Genomic DNA, 12,376 nt, shown 5'->3' on the forward strand with positions numbered 1-12,376 from the left:
TCCCGGGTCAGGGATCAAACTCGTGTCTCCTGCATTGGCAAGTGAATTCTTAACCACTGAGCCACCAAGGAAGCCCATGGGCAAAATTCTTAACCTTACTCTTTTCTTCTGTAAAATGGAATCATAACAAATCTATATTCCATAGGACTGTTTTGATGATTAAATGAGAAATGCACATATAGTACATAGCAACCATCCCTTGCATGCATCATGTTGAGTAAATAAATGTTAGCTAATATGATTCTTGTTAATAATTGTTACTTAACATTCACACCATCTCTAAACATATTCAATTCTCATTAATTTCTACTAGCCCAAGTATATCCCTTTAACAACTGTCCATCCAAAATCAGTGCCGACAGTTCACAATAGCTAGGAAGGACATGGAAGCAACCTAGATGTCCATCTGCAGACAAGTGGATAAGAAAGCTGTGGTACATATACACAGTGGAATATTACTCAGCCATTAAAAAGAACTCATTTGAATCAGTTCTAATGAGGTGGATGAAACTGGAGCCTATTATACAGAGTGAAGTAAGTCAGAAAGAAAAGCACCAATACAGTATATTAACACATATATATGGAATTTAGAAAGGTGGTAATGATGACCATATATGCAAGACAGCAAAAGAGACACAGATACAAAGACTTTTGGACTCTGTGGGAGAAGGTGAGGGTGGGATGATTTGAGAGAAGAGCACTGAAACATGTGTATTACCATGTGTGAAATAGATCACCAGTCCAAGTTCAGTGTATGAAACAGGGCACTCAAAGCCAGTGCACTGGGACAACCCTGAGAGATGGGATGCAGAGGGAGGTGGGAGGGGGATTCAGGATCGGGGACACATGTACACCAATGGCTGATTCATGTCAATGTATGGCAAAAGCCACCACAATATTGTAATTAGCCTCCAATTAAAATAAAGAAATTAATTTTAAAAAAATCAGTGCTGAATCTCAGAACCATGTTGAGGTAGCTCCTTTCAATCAGCTGAAGTCCTCTTCAGCCTTAGAAAGACTTGAATGCATCCATGGTTCCACCCTCCTTCACCCCACTTGAATAGTAAAGCACAAGAAGTCTTCAAAATATCTGAAGCTACGTTCTGGTCTGTGGTTGGTATTTATGAATGGCTTTTATTCCTCAGGTCAGCTTCTGGAAGCTGCGGAGCATTATGAAGCCTTCCATCAATTGACGCAAGGGCGGATATGGAAGGATGAGACAGGCCGTGTTCTCAACTTGTTGGCCTGCGAGAGTCTCCTGAGGACCTACAGATTACTCTCAGACAAAATGCTGGAAAATAAAGAATACAAACAGGCCATCAGAATTCTAATAAAAGCTTGTGAAATAGCCAAAGAAGGTGGGTGGAAAAGAGCACTCTCACACTGCTGCCTTTAATGGGCAGACGCTGCTTCTCCCAAGAGGGAGGTAAAAACCGTCAAGTGTTTGGGTGATTATTTCCTATGAAATGCAGAGACAAATGCCATCAATATACTTTCAAGTTTCACTGTAAAACAGAGGGGCCTTAGTGCTGACAACAAGAAATCCATTAGTTTCTTGAAAGCTTTATCTCCAAAATTGCAACCCTCTGGGAGTAATGTGATAAACCAATAAACCCATAATGAGAAGGTAAGGTCATTTGCAAAACTTAAGGGTGTGTGTGTATGTGTGTGTGTGTGTGTGTGTGTGCACATGTGTGTGGACACATGTGCATGCTTAAAGTCATATATTTCTTAAATTCTGAGAGACCTTTCACTGTTTGTAAATTCCCTTTTGTCAGGTAATAGGAAATATATGATGGATATTAAGTAAGGAATAACAGGAAGATGAGGTTTAATATATTTTAGACCCTTGCCTGTCAAAGTGTGTGGCCTTTGGACTGACAGCCTCAGCATCATCTGGAAGCTTGTAAGAAACGCAGCATCTCCAGCCCCACTCCAGCCTGACTGCATCGGGATCTGCAGGTTTGCAAGATCCCCAGGTGATCCATATGCACACTCACAGTAGTGAAAATGCTTTTGTGAGAGCTGATCACATGCTTGATATTCTGTATCATTTGCATATGTATAAAATATAAAGAAAAATTTGGAACATACACTCATAAGCTTTTACTTTGTGAGATGCAAAGTAAAATAAATTACCTCAGAGTAATTTATTAATAGAGTAGAGCCCTTTCATGAAGGAGGAAAAGATGGAAGTTATGCCCTTGAACCAAAGTTCATTAGCTTGTGTTTATATTTAATCAGTTGGTTTACTCAGTAACAAATGGCTTATTTGGAGTAAACAGGAGTGCTTTTCTGGGTTTGATTTTAATTTTTTAAAGAGTGAAAGTAAAAATTTAGCTTATTCTCTCTGTTACTTTTTAAAAATATTATTAGTTGAAATAAATATAACATTGAAAGATGTATCCCGTTGAATGAACTGCTTCTGAATGAATGGTGATCGAGTACCTACCCCAAAGGGGTAAACACTGACATAAATAGTTAGCTCTTAGATCAATTTCAGCAGCTAACTTTAGTCATGTGAAAAGTTATGCATAATTTTAATGTAAGTTAATGTTATCAGTTAGGAAAAGGTATTTCACTTTAGGTTCACATTTGCTAAATCATAAGGTAATTCACAAAGAAAGCAAAGTTCTTAAGGTCTCTTCCAACAGTCAGAGCCTGCCGAGCAGCCTCCTTTCTGAAAGTATCTCTCACTTTCCAAAGGACAGATAAAGAGAATAGGAGAAAACCAACTTCTTATGCTGTAATAATTTTGAGTGTCTTTTGAAATCAACAAATATTTGTGCCCATATTTTTCATATAAGAAAGAACACAGGTTAAAAGATGGCACAGTATTTGCTCTGACAGCTGCTGAAATGCTCTGGAACAAATCAGCCCTTCTTGTTGCCTTCTGCTTTGGTCAGGGAGCCTGAAGCAGCAAGCTGATGATTGCATGCCTTGCCTCCCACATTGGATTACATAGTATTTGAAGAGGACTGATATCCATAGTGCACCAGCTCCTTTGTTAGGGTGCCTTCGTGTAATGCACAAGTATAGCAACAGCCATACAGCGGTCTCATGACTCTAGTATTCTATTATTTTCATATTTCAATCATCATTGGTCTTTAATAAATTCACAAAGTTGTACAAACATCAACACTAACCCCATACTCACTAGAAGTCGTGCCCTACACCTGTCCTTCCCTATCCCCTAGTAACCATTCATCTTCTGTCTCTGTGCATTGACCTCTTCTGGATAGTTCACACAGATGGAATTACACTCTGTATGTTCTTTTGTGTCTAGCTTCTTTCACTTAGCATCATGTTTTCAAAGTTTATTCCTCTTGTAACATGTATCACTACTTCATTCATATTTATGGCCAAATAATACCCTATTATATGATTATTATCACATTTTCTTTATCCATTCATCAGTTGATGGACACTTATGTTGTTCCCACCTTTTGTCTGTTATGAATAATGCTACCCTGAACATTTGTGTACATGTTTTCAGTTCCTTAGGGTATATAACTAGTTGTGGAATTGCTGGGTCATATAACTCTATGTTTAACATATTGTTGTTGTTCTTGTTCAGTCACTCAGTCATGTCTGACTCTTTGTGACCCCCTGGACTGCAGCACGCCAGGCTTCCCTGTCTTTCACCATCTCCCAGAGCTTGCTCAAACTCAATGTCCATTGAGTCAGTGATGCCATCCAACCATCTCGTTCCCCTTTCTCCTCCTGCCTTCAATCTTTCCCAGGATCAGGGCCTTTTCTAATGAGTCAGCTCTTCGCATCAGTTGGCCAAAGTACTGGAGCTTCAGCTTCATCATCGGCCCTTCCAGTGAATATTCAGGAACTGGCAAAGAGTTTTCCCGAGTCACTAAATTGTTTTACATTCCCATCAACAATGTATAAAGGGTTTCACTTTAGCCACCCCCTCACCAGCACTTGTTGCTCGTCTTTTTATTATAGGCATCTTTAGTAGGTATAAAGTGATATCTCACTGAATTTATTTTGCCTATCCCTGTTGGTTAATGATGTTGAGCATCTCTTTGTGTGCTTACTGTCCATTTGTATATCTTCTGTGCAGAAATGTGTATTCAGTTTCTTTGCCTATTTTTAATTGGGTTATTTTTCTTTTTATTATTGAGTTATAAGAATCCTCTAATATTCTCGAGCAAGTCCTTCATCAGATTTGTGATTTGAAAACACTGGGTTTTCTTTTCCCTCTCTGATGGTATCCACTGAGGGCCAAGCTTTTAATTTGATAAAGCGCAAAGTAATGTATTCCTTCTTCTGTTGTTTGTGCTTTTGATATCATGACTATGAAGGTTTTCACTAATCCAAAGTCATGCAGATTTACTTCTATATATTATTCTAAGAGTTTTATAGTTCTAAGTCCTGTATTTAGGGTGTGTGTGTGGGTGTGTGTGTGTGTGTGTGTGTCAAAAGGGTCCAACTTCATGTTTTACGTGTGGGTATCCAGTTGCCCAGTACTAGTTGTTGAAAATGCTCTTCTTTCTCAGTCTTGTCTTGGGACTGTTGATAAGTTTAATTTGACCATAAATGTGAGGGCTGGTGTCAGAGGCCATCTTTGTCTTCTTCCTGATCTTAGGACAAAAGCTATCAGTCTTTCACCATTGAGTTTAATGTTAGCTGTGGGGGTTTTTGTAAATACCTTTTTTAACACGTTGAGGAAGTTCCCCTCTATTCTGAATTTGTTGAGGGTATTTTTAATCATAAAAAAGGGTTGAATTTTGTGAAATGTCTTTTTCTGCATCTATTGAGATGAAAATGTGGTTTGTCCTTTCTATTAAAAATAGTATATTACATGGATTGATTTGCACATGTTGAATAAACCCTAAATTCCTGGGATAAATCCAGCTCGATCCTGGTGGTTAATCCTTTTCCTTTAACTCCTGGATTGGCTTTGCTAGTAAATATTGGAAATTGTCTATATTTATGATGGATGTTGGCTTGTAGTTTTCTTTTCTTGTGGTGTATTTTTGATGTCAAAATAATAGTGGCTTCATAGAATGATTTGGGAAGTGTTCTCTCTTAGTTTTTGGAGGAGTCTGTGAAGAACTGGTGTTGATTGTATTTTTAATATTCAGTAGACTTCATCATTGAAGCTAGCTGGGCTTCTTTTGTGGAAACTGCTTGATTTCTAATTTAAGTTCTTTACTTATTGTGAATCTATTCATATTTTCCATCTCTTCTTGAGTCAGTTTCAGTAGTATGTGTCTTTCTATTTTTCCATTTTATCAACTGTATCTAATTTGTTGGTATACCATTGTCCATAATATTCCTTTATAATATTTTTTTTATCTCTGTAAGAACTGTGGTGATTTCCCTCATTCATTCCTGATTTTCACAATTTGAGGATATTCTTTTTTTCCTTTTTCAGTCTAGCTAAAAGTCTGTCAATTTTGTAGACTTTTTCAATGAACCAACTTTTGGGTTTGTTGAGAACCTCTTTTTTTTCTACTCTCTATTTCACTTATTTCCTCTCTATATTATTTCCTTCTGCTTGCTTTAAGTTTAATTATTCTTTTTCTACTTTTATAAAGTGAAAAGATGTTTCCTTTTTTAAAAAAAACAGGCATTGATAGCTGTACATGTCCCTCTCTGCTCTGCTTTAGCTGAATCCCACAAGTTTGGGGGTTTTATATTTTCATTTTCATTCATCTCAAAGTATTTTCTAGTTTACCTTTTAATTTCTTCTTTGATCCAATGATTATTTAGAAGTGTGTTTAATTTCCACATAGTTGTGAGTTTCTCAAATTTTTCTGTTATCTTTAATTTCATTTTCTTGTGGATACCATCTCCTCAGTGATATCTACTACCCTGACAACTGTATTTAATATTGAAACTTGCTTTTTTCTTTGTACCCCTACTTAGCATTCTCAAATCCCCTTAACCTGCTTAATTTCTTCCCCTAAAATATTTATCACCCTGAAACTTACCATATACTTTATTATGTTTATTTTCAATTTTCTGTCTTTTTCTTTTATTTCTCTGAAATATAAACTCGCCAAGGACAGGGAATTTGTCTGGTTAATGTACTGATGGATTCCAAGTGCTGAGAGTTGTGCCTGGTATTTGGTTTTCAGTTACTAAGTTGTGTCTGACTCTGCGACCCCATGGACTGCAGCACGCCAGGCTTCCCTGTCCTTCACCCTCTCCTGGAGTTTGCTCAGACTCATGTCCATTGAGTCCGTGATGCCATCCAACCACCTCGTTCCCTGTTGCCCCCTTCTACCTTGTATAGGATGGTCCTAATAAATAAGCACTGAATAAATGAATGAGTGAATATGTATTAGCCAAATAACAAAAAGAAGGTTTAGGGCACATTTTAAGAAAACATTTGAGTTACTCCCAAGAACATTGTGTCCATTATTCCACCTGGGATGACTTCCTCTTTGGATTCTCTAGTAAACATACTAGTGTAAGAATGAACAATTTAGTTTTGAAAATAAAAACATATTAATTTCTTTAAGATAAATGATTATTGACTTGGATAGCATGGCTAATATAAATTTAACCCACTCAGGTAAACAACACAATATAAATAATCTTTGATACTTTTTTTTGTATGTCACTGTTGAGTGTGTCACTCAACTGTAATATGTTTTCCTTCATTATTTTATTATTTTCAGTTTATCTTAACTTCATCTCAGTAAACAGGAAGTTCTTATACTTAAATCCTACTATTATTTGGTGTGATCTATTTCAATTAGCTGTTTCAAAATCTTTCTGTCTACAGGGATAGATTTTTTTTCTACTTTTTTGGGTTGCTTTTTACATAAAGTTTAATGCAAATAATGATCCTGTATGCAAACATGCAGTTGTCACTGCTTTACACCATTTAACACAGCAAGTACAAGTCTCAAGTAATCAACCTTTAATTATCGAAGAGGCAACTTCCCACCATAGTCTCTTCCTTCTACCTCTTCTTTTCCTTCCCTAGTCCCGCCTTTGTTCCCAGCAGTCATAAGCCTATAGCAGAGAAAAAGTGAGGACCCAGCTGAATTATGAGTTCAGATTTCCCAGACTGAATCACTAGCATCGTCAGCTCTGCTGAAGTGAGATCTTGAGGGTATAATTCTCTGCAATTGATGAAATTGTCAGAGAAGAAAAAATATACTGTCAGTGGCATTTGCTGTCCTGTTTCCTTGCAGTCTTCCAGTTGAGCCATTGCTTCACAAGAGGTAATTCAGTGAGTGCTGAGCAGAGAATTGCTAGCTCCTGTGGAAATCCATCATGGTGGGAATGCAGAGTGCAGAAATCTAAGGATCTTTACTTTCCAAAGATAAAAAATGAGGGTAGATAAATCAGCATTTGCATTACGCAGGAGTTAGGTAACATTAAAAGGAAAAAACTTCCAAAAGTAAAAGAGAATAGTATTATTTTAAAAATAAGAACCTGCTGTGGTTCTTGCAAGTAGATTTACATGGTAAATTTTGTACATTAACTGTTAGTAAATTATCTATTTAGACAGTGTGATGTATGTCTTATTGAAGCACATGTTACATGTTGACATATTTTGGGAAGAAAAATTTGATAATGCCTGGAATAAAGCACATCCTACAAAAATTAGGCTAAATTCCTTCTGAAAAGATGGCAAAAAGCATTTACCAATCACTAGCAAGGGAAAATGTGTTTGGATTTCAAAATATGCATGGAACTTTATACCAAGAAATGAAGCCCTGGCATTCTTAGCCAAGTTTTAAGCAATAACTTTCCAACTAAACCTAGTCATCGCAACAATTGCTTAACTTGCTAATTATCTGCCTTATTGGAGACTTAGCTGAATGCCAGTCTGTGTGTGTATGTGTATTTGTCCACCAAGTAAGGCTGATACTCCTTATCAATTATTTCATGTATATAGTCACAGCTATGGTGAATGGCTGTGGGTTTTGCATGGTGGTGCATGCATACTAAGTTGCTCTCGTCATGTCTGACTCTTGGCGACCCTATGGACTGCTAGACTACTCTGTTGATGGGATTCTCCAAGCAAAAATACTGGAGTGGGTTGCATGCCCTCCTCCAGGGGATCTTCCCAACCCACGGATCAAACCCGTGCCTCTCATGTCTCCTGCATTGGTAGGCAGGTTCTTTACCACTAACCCCACCTGGGAAGCCCTTACATGGGTGACTGATACAGAAATCATATATGGATGTCAAAATGCTAAGACTGGATTTTGTACACAGAGGAAACTCATCATAATTATATTGCTAATACACCTTATTCTAACATCTGTGACCCAGGTAAATTATATTAATGTCAGCCTTTTTGATCAGTACACAGCTAGGTTTCAGGGGTTGTTGATATAAATCTGTATACTTTGTTATAATAACTTTCCACTGTCTTGAAAAGCAGAGACTCTGTGGTAATAAGCCAGGTTCTTCAATACCATAATATTTTTTCTACATTTTTGTTTTAGGAAATGACAAAAAGATGGAAGGAGAGGCTTCCTATTACTTGGGCTTAGCGCACTTGGCTGCTGGAGAGTATGAAACAGCATTAGCAGTAAGTTCAAGGAAATTTTTCATCACTGCTACTTTTAATTTTTATTTGTTTAATTGTATGTTGTTATAAGGCCAACAGGAAGGAGATGGGCCTGATGTAAGTGTACCTATTCATAGAGATTAAAGCAAAATAGCTATTCTAGAAGCATTAACAATTGGTTTTACTGATGAAATTAAATATATCAAATAATGGGGCCCTCCACTCCCATAGCACCAAGGACAAGAGGAAATGGATTTAAATTACAGCAAAAAGTATACAGCAAAAAAATTATAATAAACTTGTGGTTTGGGACATTTTTTTTAGACAAGACGGTGGTTAATAAGGAACAGATTGAATTCCATTGTTGTGGACTTTTCGTTTGTGGGAGTTAGGGGAGAGGGCTCCAAGTGGGGAAGGCATCGCTAGTCCCAGTCTGAGAAGTAGCCTGTTTCATGATAAAAATCACTGTTTGCCTATTTTATGATCAGGCTTGGGGTGTTTGACACACAAAAAAATGTCAAGAGCTATCTTTTCTATAACAGAAATAATTTTTCTCCCATTCTTCTCTTACCTCTAATACATTTCAAGTGTGGCTTCATATTTAATTTTGCTTACATCTCCGGTAATAACTCTATTTGACAGGGAGTATTGGCTTTATTTTCAGCTTTCAGGAGCTCTTAGTGGCTCTTTTAGATATTCATGCTATGTAGCATTCCTATAATTGAGCTAGACACATTCTCTATCGTCCTTAAAATTGGGTCATCGTAGGAAACTTGGGTTTTCCTGGTTGACTCTTCTGCTTAATATTTTTTAGTTAATGACATGCATTCAGCAAGGCTGTTGTGTTCCAGATACTTTCAGGAGCACAGAAGCCGACAAGATGCACGTTTCCCTTTAGGAGCTAATTTAATGAGGTTGACCAACTTGTAAACAACTATAATTCAAAGCAGGATGGACAGGGGTTTTCTGAATTCAGAGATAAGTATGTATTTAGTTCCAATACCGAAAATCAAGAGGGTTGCACAGGAGAACTTTTGAGGGGTAGGCTATCTACAGGCAGAAAGTGTGAGAGTTATGGATAGTGGAATATTAGACACACTCATTCACACACACCCAACATGAACGTTTGAGAAGGTTTGAGAAGCACTGAATTGTTATGTGCAAGGTAGGATACAGTAGGAGATCAAGCTGGAAAATTAAGTGAAAACTAGCTTAAAGATATTCCCCCCACCTCATCACATGGCAAGTACATAGCGAAATAAATTCAAACAATACCATAGTGTTTACAGTGAAAATAAATCTTCCTTCTACCCCTATACTCAGTCTCACAGTTTTCTCAAAGGCAATTAATAGTTACAAGTTTCTGGTGTATCCTGCCAAAAATTTTCATGTCTATGCCTGGCATATAAGTACACATATATGTGTGCCCATTTTGTTGTTTACAAAATAGTAAGTTTTTATACACACTGTTCTGCCTCCTGAATTAACTCCTCCATACTAATGGATATCTAGACAGGTCTCATTTTTAAAAGGACTCATGGTGCCCCATGGTATAGCTATACTATAAGGGATTTAACCATCGCCTGTTGGTGGGCATTTAGGTTATCTCCAAGCAGTTTTTTTTTTCCTTTTAAAAAAATTAATTATTTTGATTACTTTACAATATTGTAGTGCTTTTTGCCATACATCGACATGAGTCAGTCACGGGTGCACACGTGTCCTCACGTCCTGAACCCCTTCCACCTCCCTCTCCACCCAATTCCTCTGGGGTGGCCCAGAGCACCTACTGGCTTTGAGTGCCCTTCTTCATGCATCAAACTTGCACTGGTCATCTGTTTTACACATGGTAATATACATGTTTCAATGCTATTCTCTCATATCATCTCACCCTCACCTTCTCCCACAGAGTCCAAAAGTCTGTTCTTTGCATCTGTGTCTCTTTTGCTGCCTTGCATATAGAATTGTTGTTACTGTCTTTGTAAATTCCATATATATTGCTTTACTATACTGTATTGGTGTTTCTCTTTCTGACTTAACTTCACTCTGTATAATAGGTTCCAGTTTCATCCATCTCATTAGAAGTGACTCAAATATGTTCTTTTTTATAGCTAAATAACATTTCATTGTGTATATGTACACAACTTCATTATCCATTTGTCTGTCGGTGGGCATCTAGGTTGCTTCCATGTCCTGGCTATTGTAAACAGTGCTGTGATGAACATTGGGGTACACGTGTCTCTTTCAATTCTGGTTTCCTCAGTGTGTATGCCCAGCACTGGGATTGCTGGGTCATATGACAGTTCTATTTCCAGTTTTTTAAAGAATCTCCACACTGTTCTCTATAGCAACTGTACCAGTTTGCATTTCCACCAATCAGTTTTTATCACATAGAGTACAGCAGTGAACAGTTTTGTGCTGAAGTAAGAGATGATCTACAGAGTAAATTCCTACAGGTGGAAATGCTGAGTCAGAGAGAAGGTGAATTTAAAAATAAATTTATTTTTATTTCTGATCTTCACTTCAAAGACACTTCACACATTTGTAGTCATATAACGATAACAATCAGTGCCTGCTTTCTCAGGAGCTATTTGTATTTTAAGAATTTAGACATTTAGTTAATATGTGTTGTGAATGTTTTTCCAGGCCATTTTTAAAGGTGTTTTTTAATTAATTGGAGGATAATTTCTTTACAATGTTGTGTTAGTTTTTGCCATACAACAAGATGAATCAGCCATAAGTACAGGCCATTGTTTTTTTTTTTTTTACCTTATTATGAAATTCTTCCATCCCAAGCTTTTAGATATGTAAGTGGCCAAATTTATCAATTTCTTCTTGTATGATTTCTGGACATTCTCAGAAAGACTACTCATTCTCAGAAAGATTTTTTTTTTAAGAATTAGAAATTCTTTCTAATTCCCAGATCATACTTTTTTAATCTGTGGGAGGACTGGAGAGTCTTAAATGCTTTGCTGGGGAATGTGAAGCTCATTTTTTAAGCAGTGTGGAATATTTGATGACTTTGATGAGGCTGGTGACATGGTCTCCTTAATTCACTCACGGTTGTTTGCTGAGCACCTTGTGACAGAGACCTCATGCTAGGCGCTGGATCTGATCATCCTCACGCTGAGAAAGTGCTCCGTTAGTTTTAGCCTTTGCCTTCTTATATTCAGTCTATCTTATATTCAGTCTATCATTAATTCTTATCATCAACTCCATACACTCTTTTTATTCTCTCACTCGTATTTTAAATTGGTTGGAATATTTTCAGATTTTCAGTATCTTGCCCCTATATTCAACTACTATCTCTCATAAATTTCTTCTCCTTTCCAAAATGTTGTCCATCTGTTTAAGGATTTTTATGTGATTATTTTTTCCAAAGAATCTTGACTTAGAAAAACCTGTCACGTGTAAATATCCCTAATTAATGATTCTCATGATGTGAAACACAAAGGACTCTGAAATTTTGCTAATTTTGATCTCAATTTGAAGGCTTTAATATATTAATAAATGATTAATACATGTAATTGGAGAAGGAAATGGCAAACCACTCCAGTATTATTGCCTAGAGAATCCTGTGGACAGAGGAGCCTGATGGGCGGCTGTGCATAGGGTCACACAGAGTCAGACACAACTGAAGCGACTTAGCATGCATGCATGCATTAGAGAAGGAAATGGCAACCCACTCCAGTATTCTTGCCTGGAGAATCCCAGGGACAGAGGAGCCTGGTGGGCTGCCATCTATGGGGTCATGCAGAGTCAGACACAACTGAAGTGACTTAGCAGTAGCAGCAGCAATACATGTAATAGAAGAATATATTGACAAGTATATGAGCTAAGAATTAGTTTGTTGAAGGGTTCCATTGTTGAGTTAATGTTGCC

The 12,376-nt window shown here is 37.2% G+C and overlaps 1 protein-coding gene across 1 annotated transcript in view; it reads left to right on the plus strand.

Moving 5' to 3' along the window:
• Positions 1-12,376, plus strand: part of TTC29 (tetratricopeptide repeat domain 29) — a 261,987-nt gene that overhangs the window by 79,766 nt on the left and 169,845 nt on the right. Inside the window, exons 7-8 of the mRNA XM_040250416.1 lie at positions 1,146-1,358; positions 8,433-8,518. Coding sequence (XP_040106350.1) covers positions 1,146-1,358; positions 8,433-8,518 — 299 coding nt within the window. The remainder of the gene's footprint in view (positions 1-1,145; positions 1,359-8,432; positions 8,519-12,376) is intronic.

The sequence above is a fragment of the Oryx dammah genome, unplaced genomic scaffold (genome assembly GCF_014754425.2).
Source record: "Oryx dammah isolate SB20612 unplaced genomic scaffold, SCBI_Odam_1.1 HiC_scaffold_12, whole genome shotgun sequence".
Classification (NCBI taxonomy): Eukaryota; Metazoa; Chordata; class Mammalia; order Artiodactyla; family Bovidae; genus Oryx; species Oryx dammah.